This window comes from Euprymna scolopes, chromosome 21 (genome assembly GCF_053919585.1).
Source record: "Euprymna scolopes isolate OS-2025 chromosome 21, ASM5391958v1, whole genome shotgun sequence".
NCBI classification, from domain to species: Eukaryota; Metazoa; Mollusca; class Cephalopoda; order Sepiida; family Sepiolidae; genus Euprymna; species Euprymna scolopes.
Genome location: NC_136502.1, coordinates 100,799,835 through 100,821,031, shown reverse-complemented (window position 1 = coordinate 100,821,031; position 21,197 = coordinate 100,799,835). Strand labels below are relative to the sequence as shown.

At 33.9% G+C, this 21,197-nt stretch overlaps 1 protein-coding gene across 1 annotated transcript in view; it reads right to left on the bottom strand.

Annotated features, from left to right (window-relative positions):
• The window catches only part of LOC145242630 (uncharacterized), a 173,765-nt gene that overhangs the window by 49,654 nt on the left and 102,914 nt on the right, over positions 1 to 21,197 (bottom strand). The window contains exons 10-11 of the mRNA XM_080105749.1: positions 19,796 to 19,998; positions 17,887 to 17,992 (exon numbers count right to left, since the gene is read on the bottom strand). Coding sequence (XP_079961875.1) covers positions 17,887 to 17,992; positions 19,796 to 19,998 — 309 coding nt within the window. The remainder of the gene's footprint in view (positions 1 to 17,886; positions 17,993 to 19,795; positions 19,999 to 21,197) is intronic.

Sequence of the window (21,197 nt, the reverse complement as noted above, 5' to 3'; positions counted from 1 at the left end):
AACATTCAACTTGCATAGTAAACATTCAACTTGCATAGTAAACATTCAACTTGCATAGTAAACATTCAACTTGCATAGTAAACATTCAACTTGCATAGTAAACATTCAACTTGCATAGTAAACATTCAACTTGCATAGTAAACATTCAACTTGCATAGTAAACATTCAACTTGCATAGTAAACATTCAACTTGCATAGTAAACATTCAACTTGCATAGTAAACATTCAACTTGCATAGTAAACATTCAACTTGCATAGTAAACATTCAACTTGCATAGTAAACATTCAACTTGCATAGTAAACATTCAACTTGCATAGTAAACATTCAACTTGCATAGTATTGTAAACTCTTCCAGATAAAAATTGAAAACGTATTGATTGAAAAGCATTGTATAGCCTGTCTTCAGATTTTCTAGTAATTCTTTACACCAAGTGCTTTCATATCTAGAGCGATTTTCATAAACGAATAAAATGCGTTAAACTTAAAACTCACACTGATCTCCACTAACGGTTTAACAATTTAAAAATGCAATTGCTAATCAGAATATATCCGTGTCGTGTTCAGATAATTCTTCCGAAAATTTCGGATTTTCGGAAAAAATATATTTTTGTCGATTTGAAGAATCTCAAAAGTGTAATATGGGCATCTTATTTCAAAAGTCTACACAAAATTTAATTGATGAAAGGATAAATTATAATTTAAAAAATTGTCCTTTTTTATTGCAGTTTTGGAATAATTGAACGCAGTTATACAAAATGTAGTACTGTTGCCACATCTGGGGTGGGGGTAACTGTTCAGAGCACTCTTTATGCCTTGACAGGGTTCAAACCTAGTAGATGTCCTTTTCTCCGCCTTTCTCATATAAGGGACTTGGGTAGTCTGGCCTACTGTTATTTCCACCGCGTGCTCGACTGGGTTACGGATATTTCCCTCTGCTAAATATTAACCAACACTTGCCTAACTACAACGACCAACAACAATTTACCCTACTATATCTTAAACTAAACGCCAATTTTATGAAGAAAGTTTATTTTTTCGAACTGCTCGCCTGTAAAACTATACCGCGAGCATGCTTTTCAGCTGACTACAACGTGCCAGTCTTCAAGTATAATGTGAACAAGTTCTTGTTGAGCCGCCACCTTAAATCAAAATCTACCCAATATCCATCATTACCGGTCACTATGCTATCATCTAACCAATTTACACTCATAAGCCCCCTTATTTTCGAGTGGTATTTGGGCCTTAAGTGATGAATCACTTGTAAATTTTTTTTTTAATGAAGCTGTTTTCTTTAAGCATTTTGTATCCGTAATCCAAACGTAATTTGCAATTAATTTTCTATTACTCACTGAACATTGTTTTACTCCGCGATTTTGCCATCATTCATTAACAATCGAAGGCAAAGGATAACTGATTAATAGGGCTATGATAATATTCTTATTGTTTTGACTCGAGTATATATCCGACACAGTTAATCAACCGAGAACAACATCACTATATAAAGGCATATAAGATACCAACGGATACACACGAGAGTAAAAACAATGAAAAGAAAATGCTGTTATAGCCATACTGATTAAAAACAAAATGGAAGCTTCAATACAGAAAAACGAACGAAAAATTTTCGAATTCAATCAAACCCATGCTCAAAGGGTGACCAAACAAGTCAGTTTTTCTGTGAATTTACAAATGCGCTATACTGCAGATGTGCACAAAACATTTTAACGTTATTAGGAATTAAAAATTATTCTATTCAAAAGAGATTAAACAGTAATTTACATTTTATTTATTGTAAAAAAAAAAAATTTTTTTTTAATTAAGTCGTCTGCTTAAAGCCTAGTGCTATTTTATTTGCCGGTTTGTAAGTTGGAAGAGGATTGGAGTCATACTTCAAAGTAAAATATGATCGGGGTAAGTTCAAGGCTTAAAAAATGTCCTTACGTTTTTAAGACCAGATAATAGAAATTGCTTATAGCGGCTCAGATTTAGGTTAAACATTTTTTTCTCATACTTGGGCACTAAATAATACAAGAGCTGTTAGAACTGCCATCTCGTCGGTTGAGTTTCGATCTCGGCTTGAGGCAGTTATCTAGTCACATCAAAGTGCTGTAATACAGCGAAACTGTCTGGATGACTATAGATATCTTTATAAAATTAGTCGTGTTCGCTATTTTTGTACAAGTGTTCGATTTCAGCATGCCATTAATGCGACGACGAAAAGCTGTCTGTAACGTCGCAATGAACACACAAGCAGCGACCCATGCCAGACAGTTATAACCGACGTCATATCGACCCATTTTTGTTGATGTTTACAACACGTGTCTATTGCTTAGATATCGTTTATTCCCGGGGAGCTGGTTGCGTCCCCAAGACGTTCCTCAACCAAGTCACCCTCCTGGGGAGGTGATAATACCACATTATTTTAATTCATTCTTAAGAGTCCGTCCGCATGTATGTCTGCCTAAAACTTTCGACAGAGGCAACGGATTGTCACAAAATTGATATCGTTTTGAAGCTTGACCCTTAGGATGACAAATATCGAAAGATTTGCTAAAAACATTAATTCCTTCACCATCAACTGGGCACTTTTCTAAAGGAAGGGATCGTTTTTTTCGCCGATATTTCCCAACGTCATCCCCTCTTTTCGATTGACTAGTCTTAATTTAAGTCACTTTCGGTTTGGCGATGGGCACAACAGCAAAGACGCCACGTTTTTTTTTGGGGGGGGGGTGTCACATTCATTTCCTTCTTCGCGGTACGGGTTCGAGGCTGCCCACCTACTAACACTTTTTTTTTTTTGCTCAACACACCTTCAAACACCCGACCAACCAAGCTAGTTTTCTATAAATCAAATCACGTAACAGATCAATAAAAAAAAAAAAGTTGAAATAAGCATGCTCTCCGAAAAGACTAATATCATACCTTCATTTTAATCTACGTTTAGCACATGGAAATGCTGCAAAACTATTCTCTTCAAGCAGATTCAGGTTACTCATCCTAGAGCGGGTTTTCTAGTATATATGGGTTATAAGTTTGCAATATATGGATTCAACGTCTCTTGGATTTAATCTTAAGTGTGCATGTACGTATACACACGCATGACTGCAACGTTTTCGTTATTATATACTAGTCATTGACGGACACCAGTTTCAAGACTCGTCAGTGCGAGATCCGGACCTCCGGACATTAGTAGCTACCGATCGTGACAGTCCGACGCTATACATGGACCGAACAAACCCACTACCGTTAATGAAAAATATATGCCGCATTTTTCATCCGCATATCACTCCCTGGAATTGACTACCGCTTGAGATTGTCACAGCACCAACAACGGATCCGTGCAAGATGTAGTTAGACAGGTGCTGGTCAACTGTATTTCCGACAGTCTAAATTCACAGCGCTCCTACCGTCCACCCTCTGTTCGCTTTCCTTTTTTTCACTCTTTTCTCGCGTCCTTAATAGCGACGATATATGTAATGTTTTAACGTATGCCAAAATGAATTTAAATATTTTTGTATTTACTTGTTTACCATTTTTACAATATTTACAATATTTTTAACCTAGATAAAATTCTCTGGAATAATCTTGTTTATATATAACTAGCAAAGACCCGATCTTAACCTTTGACCTTTATCTTGGAAAATGGTGTGCACCATCCCTAGGTGAGGGACCATCATGGCAGGTCTAGTGTCGTGGGTTGTACGAGTTGTACACACCTACACATAAACGCTACTACTTATATATATATATATATATATATATATATATATATATATATATATATGTGTGTGTGTGCGAGTTTTGAAAATAGAGTCTGAACACGGCTTACAAAAACAGAAAAGATTTACTGCCTTTAAAATGATTTTTTTTTTAAACTCTTATTCACCTCAAACAAATATTGTCACTTAGATGCAAGAGACAACTATTGGATTACAATAGAAAAATGTGAGCATGAAAAGTAATATGGTTAAGCTTAAGCATGGAAAAGTAAAAGACTAGTTGTTAAGACTGGAAAAGAAAAGGACAAGATATTCTAGTAAAAAAAATAAAAATAAAAATTTATAGCTTAAAATATTTCAGTATTAATTGATTATATGTTATGAATTGAATTTATAAAATTCCTTATGCGGCAATATTAAGTTACGAATTTATATTTTTTACTAGAATATCTTGTCCTTTTTTCCAGTTTTAACAACTAGTCCTTACTTCTCCATGTTTAAGCTTAACTATATTACTTTTCATGCTCGCATTTTACTATTGTAATCCATGATTTTTCCATGCTTCCAGTAAATTCACTTGTTCTATGTTTAATTTCAGTTTTATTTTTTTTTTTGCCATAATAAACATAACATACACATATGTAATAATGTACGGCATTCGTCTGCCTTCTATAAAATCCCAATTATCTCCCTTTCATGCTTTAATTCTGTTTCACTTTTTTACTTTTCTTTTCGTGAGAGCGGTGAATTGGTAGCAAGAGTAGTCGCTGAAGCGACGTGGTTGCTATAGAAATCAGTTATAAAAACGTCGTTCACCTTACGTTTTTTACAATTTTGAACACCAGAAAATTCATAACTTGTTTTATTAAACTAAATTTGAAATTTTTTTTCACAATATAGCTGAGAAAGTGATCTATAAACTGTGATAATTGTTTGAAATTTGGTCGAAAAATTAGTGAGGGGTAAAGCTTTAAAGCAGTTCTAAATGACTAAAACTGCCACTTAACCATATATTCAAACACTGTAGTGTTTGAATATATGGAAGGGAACAGATCCCGGTAATTAGAGAAACAAGGTAAATAGGATTGAAAATGATATTGAAGGAAAATGCTAGAATCGAACCCAGTAATCAAAAGTTAAAAAGAATACATATTGCAATTTAGATACGATGATAGGAATGTGGATCATTATCCATTATGTTAGAAATAACTGTACAACTAATGTCAGAACAAGTAGAATCGGACAATGTAAATTAAGAAAGGTCTGTTTTGCAAAAAAAAAAAAAAAAAAAAAAAAGTGTTGGGGACATGTGTATATAAATCGACATGAGAAAACTTTCACATGGTTGAGCAAGTTCTGACGTCACAAAGATTACAATATGTTCAGTTAAGTCAGTCAGTAGGAGAATCAGAAGATTTCGGAGTTAATAGAGTCGGGAGAGTCGAGTTAGCCGAACCCCCTTTCGGAAGCTAACCAGAAAGGGAGACAAGGCAATGTAATTCTGCAATGCACCGAATACCTGATCATCATAACCAGCTGGAATAAGTGTATTCATGTTATAAGCCTTTGTCTTCGTTTGTCATCCACCGAAAAGTAATGTGTCTCGTCTATCATCTTTGTACATTATATGAAACACTCTTCCAAAGTATTGACTGTGTCCCCATCATCAATAAAGAATTCCCTTCTACGAGTTAAAAAGAACTGTCCATTTCACATCTCTTCACATTCATATCTCTAAGAATATGAAATCTCCAAGAATGGCCCATCGTCGACGCCGTGAACAATTCTATAAATGTCTCCTCCTCCTCCGTTATATGTCCTCACTATATACACCCGACTACACAACTTACGTTGATTTGGTACCATGACATCCTCATATATCGTCCCAGTCATGTACCACTACACAACGCTATTTGGGACCATGTTTACAAGAAAATATGTAAGCAGATGAGGGATGCCCGTTTACATCAAATTCAAATTTCAGCATGTCAGTACAGTAATGGAAGCAGGATTGGTTGGTTGGTTGTTTTACGGCATATCAACCTTTTTCAGGTTATTTAATGCCGAATCTAGTTATTTTGAGGAACGATTTTTAATGGAGTATATTTGTTTTTTTAAGTCAGATTCTATTTAACCCATAGTTGGGACCTTAACAGGTACTACCACTCCGGGTCAGAGTGGACCTGGGAGCAATGGCAATTAAAGGGTGGCTCCACACTCCAAGGCCCGCAAGGTGGGGCCTCACCATCGGATATAGTTTTAGGTCATATCCAGGACCTGGAAGCAGGAAGGGAATTCCGAAGTCCAGCAGTCAGATGGAAGAGGAGATTAGAGTAGAAGGTTTTCTAGTATCCAGAAAAACCGTAAAGGGTTGAGATTTTGCTGCTAAACGGATTTGAGTATTTACGGCGAGGTGAGACAAGTGCTGCTAGTTCGTCAGAGCACATTCCATTAAAGTACATTTAAATCAGACACACGGATGGAATGTTGCGACGACGTGGCAAGGGTTGGGACTTGGTTTTTAGATTGACGACTCTTTTGGGGGGCTTTGTCTAAGAGGGAGAGATTAGAGGTGAATGCACCAGCCTAGATGTGGCAACAATTACTTCATGCATGAACGAATTGTGGCTTTGTAGAGATCTAGGATACTCTCAGGTGCGAGTAGTTTTTTTTAAACAGTGGAGGGTGCTTAACTATACAGCAGTCTTAGCGTAAAAAAAAAAAAAAAAAAAAGTTATGTGGGTTAGTTTCATCTGATTATTAATAAGTCATGAAATATTTCATGTGCTAATCGATATCAATTTTAATAAAAATCGATTGGACAAAATAGATTTCATTCGGAACTGGCGAGTGCAAAAACAATCAGTGCAGAGGACATTTGTGTCTAACATCGTTCAGACAAACCAGAGAAATTTAATACAGAAGCCATAGTTTTTTTTTTTGGGGGGGGGTTGTACTCTTGCATAATTGGACCCGAATTCTCGTGAATTCCCGTCAAGCATGGATCGGGCGAGACCGACAATCCTCAGTGTCAGCCCGAGCGTTCAATTTTTTTTTTTTTTTTTGTCACTGTATTTGCTTTTTTTTCGGTTTGTTTTATTTTTTTCATTAGTCTACGTCTGTTACGACGCTCGGCTGACACCGATAATGGCCGGTCTCGCCCGATACATGCTTGACGGGAATTCACGAGAATTCGGGTCAAATTATGTAAGAGTGCCGTTTTTTTTGTTTTTTTTTTAAACATTGCAAAGTAAAAAGTCACGTATCAGAACTAAATATGGGGAGATTTAAAACTGAAGAATCTATTTCTTAAATCATGCAGAATCTTTATATATATATATATATATATATATATATATATATATATATATATATATATATATTAGACAAAACTAGCAAGGCTACTCATTAACCCTTATCCTCGAGGGAATTTTGAGCCTTGATAAGTGGCGATTATCTTGTAAAATGAAAAAAAAAACCTAAGGAAGAAAAGAACACAGCAAACGTCAAAGCCCCCTAACAAAAACTTGCCATCAAATGCTCCAACTTGTCTTTTCTCCCAACAAAAAAAGCATAACTTATTTTTTGTTCCAATAAACATTCTTGTTCACGAGTATTTGTTTTTAGATTGCCTACAGAACCAACTATGCAATCTTGACAAATCTGTGTCAGGACAAAAAGTTTCCGGGTCTTTTAAACTGCATAGAACGACTGAGAAAGTAACGAATAACCTATGGGGGTTCTGTGGCATTGGAGTTTACATTTGGCCAGAATACGACATTGACTTATACACACCGGATCCCATCTAAAATAGGCATTTCTCAAGACGAGCAAGAACAATCTTTAAAAAAAAATCACCTTCGTAAATATAGTTCTCTATATAGCTACTCTGAATTTTTAATCAGGTGAATGTCTACAATATGAAAATTCAACTTAAAGTGAAATGTTAATTTCTCAAAAGAAATTAGTTTTAGAAAGGCGTAGTTGAGTACATTTACCCAAGTATTTTTACAGTTTAATCAGAAGTGACAATAAGTTTTTTTTCAAATTTTTTTTTTTTTAGATTTATTTTTCTTGCTACTTTTGATATTCACCTCGTTTTCCTATCATGTACGGACATCTGCCTTTGTCCTATTTAAATATAGTTTATATTCTACAATATTTCTCACTGGTGATTTACTATTTAAAAAAAAATCAGGAAATATTGAGAACAAGCTGAGCATGCAAGGTCCCTCTTCATGATTGGAAAATTTACTTTCACCATGACTAATGCTTGTGCAAAATTTCAAAAGAATCCAAGGAGTAGTTATTGAGCAAGTACCAACAAATGAACGGGAGTTAATTATTACGTCAAATCCCTACTTTGAGGGGGGAGGGACAAAATACATTGTGCACTATGTCTTTCCATAAAGAATTTATATATATATATATATATTACACACGCCTCTTTCGGAAATAGGATACGATTATGAATATCTCCAGTATCAAATAAGCCTTATAAATTTAAATTTGCTTTATGTATGAAAACCAATGAGGGGAGATATAACATGAGAAATATTTGGAATCAAGTCTCCCCCTGGCTGTTATTTCAGATCATTTGAAACCATAGCAAGTTTTAGTCCCTCCCTCTATCAAGGCTAGATGTTTTGAGAGAAAATATATTTTTATAGTCCATACGCAAAAACTAGGGGGAAAAAAAATGACCGATTGAAACATTGACAAAGAAAAAAAAAAAAAAAGAGCGTAAAATAGTCTCTGGATAATCTCCTTAATGTATGACCTTGACAAAAGTCACAGCCCTCTACACGATTTCATTCATTACCTTTCCAACGAGCCTTCATTCGTAAAATTCTGATCAATAGTCGCCGAGATTTGGAACTTACAAAATTACCAAAAAAGGTGGTATATCTATCATATTACAATAGAAGAAATACGAGCATGAAGTGTTATATGGTTAAGCTTAAACATGGAAAAGTAAAGGACTAGTTTAAACTGGAAAAAGGAAAGGACAAGATATTCCAGTAAAAAAAAATATAAAAATTTATAGCTTAAAATATTGCAGCATTAATTGATTATAAAATGTTATATATTGCATTTTTAAATTCTTAATGCTGTGACATTTTAAGTTATAAATGTATATTTTACCAGAAAAGCTCGTCTTTTCCAATTTTAACTAGTCCTTTACTTTTCCATGTTTAAGCTTAACCATATTACTTTTCATGCTCGCATTTTTCCAGGCTTCCAGTAAATTTACTTGTTTTGTTTGTCTTATTTTTAGCCCTCACATGTAATAACAATGTATGGCTTTTCACGAGAGCGGTGAATTGGAAGCAACAGTAATCGCTGAAGCGATGTAGTTGCTATGGAAACCAGTCATAAAAACGTCACTCACCTCCTTACGAATTTTTACGATTTTAAACACCAGTGAATTCATAACTTTAATTACTGAACGAAAATTTAACAATTTCTTTTCACAATATAGGGATCTATAAATTAATTGTTTGAAATTTGGTCGAAAAATGAGCGAGCGGTGAAGCTTTAAAGCAGTTCTAAATGCTGAAAACTGCTACTTAAACATATATTCAAACACTACCATGGTTGAATCATGCGCACACACACACACACACACACACACACACACACTGGTAGGCAAATTGAATATTGAAATGGTCATATTTTTGGTTCTATGGGACAAAATTATAATGAAAATTAGCAGGCTCTATGAAAATTCTATTTTCGCATTTTCTATTATGAGTGGGGAAGAACCTTAGCAGACTGCTTAATAAAATTTCAAAATATACGAGCGTAATATTCAGAAAAAAAACATCAATACTGTAGGTTTCAAATCCGAACAACGAGGACTAATATCTAGTCGCCTATGACTGACTCTTCACCCGTTTATATCTGCCCCCAGAAAATAGATTTTGCCCTGCCCCTGTTTGGATTTGGAACCGATGTTTTTCTTTTCGACAACACGACTAAATTGTGTAGAGGTAAATTACGAAATTAACCGATCATCATAATTTAGGCGACAACTGTTGGTGTAACAGATCTATACTTTAAAGGGTTTAAGAGGGTAGAAGCTTTTTCATAAAAAAATCAGATGCTTCCTGCTTTGATAATTCCTTAACCATAATATTTCCAAAATTATGCTTTCTTTGGTATCTTTACATTTTTAAAAAAAAAAAGGTAAATATTTCAGATTTACATGAAAATTATTCGCCTCAAATTTTAGACAGATTTCCCGGAATAAAAATGACTTAAGGGCTTATCTAAATTGGAATAAGTATTCTATAACTTTTCCAACATTGTATAGATTAAGTTTTAATCTTCATAAGGTGGGGGTTAAGAGCAGTTCGAAAGGGGTTCCATTATATTAAATTTATTAATTAGCAAATTACCTGTTATGTGATATTAATGTTATACTAGCAGGATCTGTGGAAATTCCACAGGGGACTCTTATGTAATATATTGATGTTGGCATTCTGTAGATGGCCAGCGTAAATGGGGACACCCTGATATAAATATAGCTCTTGTTTAAACTTTAAAAGTATTTATTTAAGCTAGTAGGGACGCTCGGCGTAGCCCGGTCGTAAAATACGTTTAAATATATTTTAATTCTTGCAGATATCGTATATATTACTAATTTTCTATCGATTTTTATATATTATAAAGTTGCAATTTCAACAATCACATATCTCTATATGACTTGGGTTCATCAGCTTAAATCGTAAACAAAACTTGTGAAATATATCTAAAAATAACTTTAGTTCTTCAGCTATCATCGAAACCAAAATTTGCGAATAATTCTTGGTAAAATTATTACAAGAAATGGAAGTTCATAATTAAACGACAGTCACTCGGATGTAAGCGTGACACAAAAACGCCAAATAAGCACACTAGTAATATATAGATGATTGTAGGTTCGTAAATTTACGTTTGCTCCATTTCGGGTGCTTATATTAGCCAAGTTTAGCATTAGTACCATTTATAGCACTTAGGTTTGACTTGATCCAGACTCTTTATCGGGATCGAGGTATTATTCGATTAAGCCCCATGAGATGCATTCACCCAGGCATTCTCTCCTTCAGAAAAGGAAAGGATTCATTACCGGTCACTTGAGTCGTCCCTACCAGGTAATGCTGACTGGTTGTCTATTTTTGCACTTGACCAAAATTCTGGCTAGAGGGGAGGTGCAGTAATTTTCCAGTCTTGTGTTGTATTTTGCTGTATTGCAGGATTGCATAGAGTATGTTAGGAATTACATTTTTTTTTTTGGAAAATACTATATGGATTTCGTTTTGATTAATGTGGCAAAGAGGTTAAGTGTGAACCAAAAAGGGGTGGGCTAGAGTAATAAATATCCAAGTTTTATTCTTTACGTGAATATAGTTCAGAGAACCAAGATTTAAAAAAAAAAAAAATTTAATAAGGGGGATGTAATTCTTAAGAGATTCATAGAGGACACTTATTACAACTATGCTTGTCTCGTACAAAAGGAGAGAAATAACAAACGAACAAGTTTTTAGTTTTATATTCATATTTTTATTAAGTTATTTGAGAATACATTTTTCTTTCAGTACAAAATCTTCAAGGTTTTGTAAAATATATAACCTTCCGTCTGAACCATAATATCTACGCCAAGCACTAGTGTAATAAGGAAACAAAACTACAAAACATCACTTGGAGGATATCTCCAGACAAATAGTAACTATCAACCCCCCACACACACCCTGATAATTACGTAAGCATGTTCTCCTTAAAGAAATTTAAAGGGAGCTTTCTTTAAAGAGTTAAGAAACTCAACTTTAGTGCAAATGCAAAATTTACATTTTCGGTCGTTGAATACTGTCCGACTGTTTACTATGTGTGCCCATCGGCTTGGTATTCCTAGACACTTCAAATGTGTCAATTGCCGATGGTCTTTAGCTAGAATGCTACGGGTGATGGACTGGTTTGAATCCACCGAGCAGTAGTAAATATCACTTCCTTCTCTAATGATCGCATAAGCATAAAACTAGTGTCCGTAGGCATAAAAATAGCTTGTTTGTTTTTTTAATTATATAATAGAAACTGGGAACTCGTGATGTAGCTCGGGTTTCATAGAAAAATCCGCTTTTACTTTAATAAACGAGCGTTAATCCAGCCACTGTCCGCCAATATAAAAAAAGGTCGTAAGCGGAAGTAAGACTCGCCGACCTGGTTATGCTTACGAAAAGCGAACAGTTAATCGGTTTATTAAAACAGATGTACGTAATGTTTCTCATTCTGTAGAAAACAAATATATTTGTCATTGATTCGGTAACTAAGCAATTTGGTATTTTTTCTAAAAATTACCTAAAATCTAATATATATATATTAGATTTTTTTCCAAGAGAATTTTTCCGGTTAGACAATAATTTGGGATTTTTTTAAATAAAATAAATATGTCAATCTTACTAGACATCTAGAAAAAAAAAATACTAATATGGAATTAAAATGAATGTTTATAAATATGCAAATTAGCTAGATCTTACTAGTGAATTCAATTCCACGACCCATACAACAAAATTGTATTTTCTTAAATAAAAGTGTTTTTCATATGAATATCAATGCACACAAAGAACCAATTGATAGGAGTATAGATTTATAGAGAAATCTAAATAATTTGTTTTAGAAAATTATGTAAAATATTCAGTAATTTAAGTAACTCCTATTTTGTAATAAAAATAAAGTGCTTATTTAGAATTTTTCAATGTATATAATTAAGATATTTTAAATTTATAAAACGATTAATATTTAATTTTCACATTCCGAGGCATTTTTAACAATAGCCAATAGTATTGTTGATTAAAAATTCCAAATTCAGTAATATTCTTAAAATATTAAGTGAAGAGGTGGGGGAGGGTAAAAATGTTTATACACTTGAGATGGGCCATTTGTTTTACACGCACTTACTAAATCGATTTTGTGCTAAAAAAAAAAAAAATAAATAAATAAATAAATATAAATAAATAAAAAACTTGATTAAAAAATCTTTCGAATAATTTAAGCTAAGCATTTTTTTTTAAACGATATCCATAAGCAATGGAAAAATCCACAGTAAACGTTTGCAGATAACGGATCGTTATTTTGCTGCGTTCGAATTTAATAACTAATCATTTCTCTACGGCATTTGATTCTACGGTCATCTTTACGATGAAGTAATTAACATAAGACATCCTGTACATATTCTGTACTTTCACCTAACAAACTATTTTTGAAAAGTTAAAACGTGGGGACACCGGAAATTGTAATCGCAAAGATTCTATTCGTATAAAGCCACACAAATGATCCGCGCTACCCTTTTATTCATAAGGTTCGAAGAGGGTGCAAATAAACATACCTAGTTATTGCCGGCAATTAGTTGTAAACTATTAGTCATAAGTTACGATTAATATTTACTTCATCGAAAACCTAGAAAATACATCCCAGCACCATTTTAAGATTACTTATTGCATGAAACTAACTTTAATATGCATATATGTGTGGGTGTAAGTATATATGCATATATGTGTGGGTGTAAGTATATATGCATATATGTGTGGGTGTAAGTATATATGCATATATGTGTGGGTGTAAGTATATATGCATATATGTGTGGGTGTAAGTATATATGCATATATGTGTGGGTGTAAGTATATATGCATATATGTGTGGGTGTAAGTATATATGCATATATGTGTGGGTGTAAGTATATATGCATATATGTGTGGGTGTAAGTATATATGCATATATGTGTGGGTGTAAGTATATATGCATATATGTGTGGGTGTAAGTATATATGCATATATGTGTGGGTGTAAGTATATATGCATATATGTGTGGGTGTAAGTATATATGCATATATGTGTGGGTGTAAGTATATATGCATGATAGCCCATTTAAAAGTAGCCCGAAATCTAATCTTAACGACCAACAAGACAAAATGCAATTCTATTTCCAACAAGATGGCGCTACATTCCACGTCTCACAGATCACCGACACTAGTTCATGACAAGTGTGAGACAGAGACAGACATTAGCAAAGGGTTATGGCCACCACGTTTCCCGGACTTGTCATGTGATTTTTATCTTTGGGGGGGGACTTTAAAACAAAACGTTTATGCAAATAATCCTCAAACTCGACTAACTAAAGGAGAACATTACCAACGTTATCAGGAGAATCACCAGAGAAGATCTACAGGTAGTATATATAAAGGTTGGTAAAAGGTTGCCCAGAAACTCAGATTTCAACAGAGAGCACTTCGAGCATCTTTTATAACACTACATGTAATTTAAACAAGAATTTTCCTCTACATTTTCTGGGATACTTTTAAGTGAGCGACCCTGGATAGTCTTGGAAGTTTTTTTAATCTTTAAAACTAAATTTAAAAAAAAAAAAACTTTATTTTTATTATTCGTTGGAAAACTAGTCAGCAAGTCATTTAATCACCTGATATATATATATATATATATATATATATATATATTATATGCACACACACACAAGTCGTAACCTTGTCTATTCACGATACGTCTTAAATAACGTCATAGCAGATGACAGCAAAAACCGCTTTATAAATAGAGGGAGGGAAAAGTAAACATTTACGGGTAACGTAGAATAGATTATATACACACATATGTGAAGCCATAGCATACGCGTTCAGGACTGGCAACGCCGAGTATATGAAGCTAATATATATATATATATATATATATATATATATATATATATTGAGGTAGTTGCCTGTCTAGCCGCACTGATGAGCTGTGAAACAGCGAAACAGTACTGTATGTGGATGACTATAATGCTCCTCACCTTGAGTTGAGCATATTGAGAAGTGAAAAACGAATTACCATTAGCATATAAGCGACGCTCTTTGTGTAAACAAATCGAGCGGAGGTATTTCGGACGATATCAAAACATCGTTAAACTCACTACTCGTTCAAGCAGCCGCCAATAGCGTAATGGTTAGAAGCCTTGACTGCCGTATAAACGGTCGGGTTTCAATCCTTGAAAGCTTGAGGTAGTTGCCTGTCTAGCCGCACGCAGTAGTATGTGGATGACTATATATATATATATATATATATATATATATATGTGCGCGCGTGCACAAAGGTCAGAATCTTAAGTTGGGATTTTATTTTGTATATATAAATAAATGGCCGACATAAATAGCGCAAGCCGGAAGTAAAATGTTCGTATTGTGCCACAAGAGAAATCCCCGCTCCTAACAAATTTGTGAAATTATGGTGTTATTCATTTCCCTCGTAAGATAAGAAATCCTATTTCTTACACATTAATTTATATCAGCTAGGTTTTAAACATTCACCTTGAAATGGTTTCCTTTCACGTTTAATTCAAATTATAAGTTACCGTTTTTTTTTGGGGGGGGGGAGAGGGGTAAAAAGAAATCAAGTACAATTTTATTCGAGGTTTCGAAATTGTGCCGAGTGGCATTTTTCAAATTTTCTTAAAGTACTTATTCTATCCATAGCTGGAGTTCGTTATGTAATGCAACAAGATTTGAACCTGCAATTGCAGAGTCCATCGTCCGTAACGATATGCATTAAGCTAACTCAACTTTAATATATGACATCCTAATAATTGGAAAAAGAAATGATAGTTTTAATATTGAATACAATAGTTTTCTTTACGGTGTATCAATCCTTTGTGGATTATAATCCAGAAATAAAGTGTTACCAGTTGTAAATGATTAATTTAACACATGCTACTCCTACAGATAATTTTGGGTTCATACCTTTCAGAATAATATTACTGCATAATTGAATAGATCAGACAGGATTTGAACCTGGTATCACCAGTTTTATAATCACCATTTTCAAGTTTTATTACAAAATATGCTAAGAATACGCCGAAATAAACTCAAAACTGACTATTACCGCATATTCCGCTAAAAAATAAAAAATAAAAAAATAAAATAAATAAAATAAATAAAAATAAATAGGGCACATAACAGTTTGTTTCACAGCATATCAACCATTTTGGCTAATTTATTGGAGAGCTGCTTGGTTTTAACGATTCATATTAATTTAAAAATCTGTTAACTAGATAACAATGTAGGGTAACTTTTTTTAAATTCAACATGATGCATACATCTTATAGCGTAACCGAAGATCACCGATTTCTTCCGATCTTTTTCTGTAGGAAAAAAAAAAAAAAAAAAAAAAAAAAAAAAAAACTTAACCCAAAGAAGGCCCAAACACAAATTTGGATAAAATTTGAAAAATATCCAATATTGCGTTATCTGGTTCCTTAGATTTTTAAAATTTCTCATACAACTGTAGTAAGCTTGGTCAATAATGCTATTTTAGTTTAACAAGTTATTTTGAACATAGTTAAGGGGGGGGGCGTCCTTTCCCAACCTTATTGACATTAATTAATTCAATCAGGTATTAGATATAAACAATTAAAATAAAATTCATTGAACTTTTATTCTTCCAGATCAGATTTTGCAAATGATGCTTTGTGAAGGATTCCATGGCAAAAAAAAATTCCAGGGTACAACCGTAGAAACGCGAAAATTGCTGAAAGTTTGAATATCCACCCGCCTGAAAATTATGTAAATCTAAATGTTAATTGCAACGGCGTTGCAGTGTTTGAGACGAGTAAAAATTAGTTTTTCTTTAAGTTAACGAACGTAAAAAACAGGCAGGCTTCATTCCTTTGAAGATTATAAGGCTGCCAATGAGCGTTTAGAGTCCTCTCCAACACACCACACGATATCAGCAACAGCGATTTTTCAAAGTTACCCAGCTACGAAAATAGACGCAAAAGAGAAATAAGTTAGAACTAAGATATATACAAAAATATTTATTTGGTTAAAAAAAAAAAAAAAAAAAAAAAAAAATGAAGTCACACAATGTCAATGTAGTTTGCTTAAAGCATTATATATATATATATATGAAATTTATAGAATGCAATACAATTAAGTGTAACAGATCCGCACAAACTAAAATAAAACGGCGTTCTCTTAATTTAAACAAAAATCCTGTAATTCATTTTGGTCGGGACTTCTGAGTATTAATTCAAATTTAGACCCAGTGAAACTGTCAGTTGTACCACTCAACCTTTCCACGCGAATGTAAGACTAGTGTATAATGTACGACTTACCTCCTTTGAACAGAAGTTATTTCTGTCATAAATTTTTTTAAAATACGGCGAATTTTCGTGTAATCTTTTTTGGATTATAATAGTATTTACTGAGGTATTTGTCAATGGATCTTGTGATTTGCTTGGGGGGTAGAATTTTTAGAGACAGTGAATGATGTTCTTAAGATAGATCTATTCATCGTTTGACTTGAGCACTGTCTTAAAACAAATGTAAGTCATTGATACCTTTTGTATATGCTCTTTATTTAATTCATCATTTGAATGATATATAGAATATATCACACACACACTATCAAAGTCCCGACCTTAACATTTGATCTTGAAAAATGGTGGGCACCATTCCTAGGTAGGGGACCATCATTTTTACCAGGTTTGGCCATAATAGGTTCAATGGTGTGGGCTGTAGAAGAGTTGTACAGACTCCCGAACACACACACATATATATATACACACACACACACAAACATTGAACTTCATGGTGTCAAATTAAACGTCTTTGTCCTATTGATAACTTAATATAACCGCCATTTTATTTATTCAATACGTAGACACAAGTGAAAAATATCACATCCAAATAGAGTATTTTTATTTCAAAATTTGAAAAATCTTTCCTTTCATTTCGCATTTGTTTTTGTAAATAGTTTTGTATTCTCATCTAATAAGAAGGAATATAGTGTTTAACAGTCGCATTGGGAGACATTGTGCCATTGAGCATTTAGAGATGACCTATGTTAAAGAGTAAAATATTCAATCTCTAGTAGATGTGTTTAAACATCTAAATTACAGGTCAAATACTCAAATTTGATCATTTGTTTTGAAAAACTATGTTGAATACATTTAGGCAATCACATGAATTTTATAAGTTATGAATATATAAATATTGACATTTTCTATCCGTTGGAAAATGGAAAACTATTTTTAATGCTCACGAAGTAAGAAATCTAAGTTTCATTCGGCTGGTGAAAACAGATTTTTGAAATGTTTAAAACTCATCCAATCTGAAGAAATGCAGAGAAATAAAATGAAACTTACCAATTATTTTGGCGGCTTCACCGATTCCACCTTTAGAAATTGCAGTCACTGAAATGGCATAATTAAAACCCGGACGGAGATCGCGAAGAAGGCAACTTAAATTGTGCTGAAAGTGAAATGATTTTGGTATACAAACATTTACAACGTGAAAAAAAGTGACAGATGAAGACAAAAAGAGACAATTTTTTACGAACAAAGCAAGAGAAAGGTGGAAAGTGGTGGGGGGTTACGATTGATCATGTTCGAAATTATAACGAAATTACAACTATCGATTTTTTTTTAAATATGATCAGATCCTTTAACCACGATGCAAAAAAAAAAAAAAAAAAAAAAACTGATCAGTTTAGTTATTTTACATGACAAATTAGGAAATACATACAACAGGGAGAAGCGAGGTCTAAAATGAGACTTCAATCAATCATGTTAGGTAGAGGTAGGCAGTTTCATGACGGACTTGTTCTTGTATGTATTCATTTACCTGTCCATATCATGACAGTACGAACTCCTAACGACGAACTGGCGACAAGAACAAACTTTAAAGCATTTTGATGACTGATAAAATAGCAAAATGCAGCGCAGCATATTAAAATTTTATTAGCTCATTAAAAGATGGTCTTTTTTTTAACTGAATTTATTGTAGTGAAATAAACGTCGATCACGTTTCGGGTAAACTACGTTGTTGCTTGCAAATGAATGCAGTTCTCTGGGGATTTAGGTAACTTTTAGTGCAACATTGTTTGATACAAAATATTGTCTATAAAATAGACAAAAAAATCATAAAAAGGTGGAGGAAAAGTAAAAAGACGAGATAGCAAATGTTTAAATTGTTAAAAGTTGAAAAAAAAAAAAAAAAAAAAAAAAAAGGTGAACAAGGTCATATTTAGTCCTCACTTCCTCAATTTTATTGGGGGGGGGAGCTCCATATTGAATAAACTGAAATTAAATTTCAGAACAAACAAATGTTAATTTTTATTAAAGGAAAAGTAAAAAAAATAATTTGGGATTTCCGATGGTATACAGCTTTGTTTCAACAGTTTTCTTTACAAATGCTGTATACCACTTAAAGTTTCAGATAAAATATTGCATTCATTTAATTAAAAATGGAGGTACTTGTACAGTTTAATCAAGACATTCAAAAATGAAAATATTGAAACAGTTATATTGTTCGTACCCGTTATGGAATTAAAATTTAACTTTTTTTTTACAGCGGAAAAACAATTTGTTCTGATACCGAGCAAAAGGTAGCCAGGTTTCGATTTTTAGACCATGAGGCAGGAAGAGACGCAATTACTTAACATGGAGATGAGGTGCCGACGCTTTGGACTGAGTTATTTACCCGTGGTGCTCCCCTTCCTTCCTCGTGATCCAAAAATTAAAACCTGGTTACCTTCAGCTCGCTGTCCAACTTTTTCCGCTGTAAAAAAAAAAAATAAATAAATAAATAAAAATAAAAAAATAAAAATAAAATAAAAATTAAATGAATTTTTCAGAGAACTTAATTCCATAACGGGTACGTACAATATAACTTTCAATATCTTCATTTTTTTATGTTTTGATTAAACTGTACAACTATCCAAAATGAACATTTAGTTTTCTATTTTAATAACTTCGCGAAATAAACTCTTCAAATGAAGAGAAACTCCCATTGAAATGATCGTTTTATTGAATAGTTGTCAAATTTGTTTACAATAAATAACCAAATAGGATTTAAGTATCTTCACAAACGATTGCCTTTCTAGTAAGAAATTGCATTATATTAAAATAGTAAAAGATAAAATCCGTAATAGCTGTAGGAGAGTTTGAGGTTAGTCTAAGAAAATCGGTGTTAGACCAAACGTCATCCCCAAAAGTGTCAATGTGTGACAACAAGTGTTAAAAAAATAAAATAATGCACTTGAAGACTTCTCACCTTGTCAAGTTCGAACGAACCATTTTCTGGTGTTTCGAACGGTGCTTCGAGTAGAGGCACGACTTTCTTCCACGTCAAGTTGTATCCTAAGATCTCGTTCTCGGGAGACTCGTGTTGTGGGGATTGCCATGTAACAAAGATACTCGAGGAATTGTCAGAAATGTACACAACACGGAAATCTAAATCTCGTGGAGCCTCTGGTCCTTTAAATAGAAAAATAAATAAAATTATCTAACAACTGTACAATTTTTTTTTTAAAGATTTCACATCTGTCCATTTAATTCAAGTCTATTCAAAACTTGTGACAAGCAACGCCAAGACATTTCAAAATGAGATGCAATTTCCTTAGCAGAAGCTGATCCCTGTATGCTGAAGAGAATACAACACAAACCGATCAACATTTCTTCCACAGAAAATACATTTCCAGTATAGCTCTTCTATCGCATGCAAAATGCTCAACTTGGTTTCAATCTATGCCATCCCCCCTGCAAAACCTACACAACAAACACTTGCCCAGCTACAACCACCGTCAACAATTTCCCCCAACTCTAAACGCAGATCCCATGAAAGTTTCTTTACTAAGACTGTCCACCGCGGTTCTGCTTTCTAGCTGGTCTTCAAGTTTAATATATACAAGAGCACGCAGGGTCCTCCACGAGTGAAAAAAAAAAAAAATAACTTTCACCATGACAAACATTTGTGCAAAATTTCAGAAAAATTCAAAACTGAAAAAGGTGCGAACTAACGGGAGTAAATTACCCCTTCGTCGGGGGGGGGGGTATTTGCTTTCCTACTGAGCAAATTAGGCACAAGGCCGCTTTTTAATGTGGAGAGAGGGGAGGGGGAAGGGAAGAGGGGGAAGGGAAAAGGCGGCCAGCTCCCGAGAGGTGGGAAATGGGAGCTGGATAGCGAGAGTCATTTGGGATACAGGGTTGCCCCTACATGGACCAAAAGATTGCCACAAGGGCAATAGTCTTTGAGTGTCGCATCTGCCGGAACTTATCTTGGCCCGAAGGCCACAAAGGTCCTTCGTTGGGGGGTGCCGACAAATTCTTGTTGAATTGTCCTCTTAAATTCTACCCAACTTCTACCATTAGTGTTGTCTCACCGGCTACCCGACACTCATTAACACTTATCAAGGCTTGAAGGCCACTCAAGGATAAGTGGTAACTCCCACATAAAACCAAAGCATAATCGACTAGGCAACTACTGACTATCGGACAGAAGTAACCGCCATATCAAGCACTCCATCTCTACCATCGAGTGTAACCAGTTTTAAAGAAACACTCCCCGCGCCTGCGATTATTACGACTAGAACCATTACCAATTATTGTTGATTTGCAGAAAAAGTAACCAATGTCCTTTTAGATGTTTGGTATTGAAAAGAATGCCTATTTGTGTT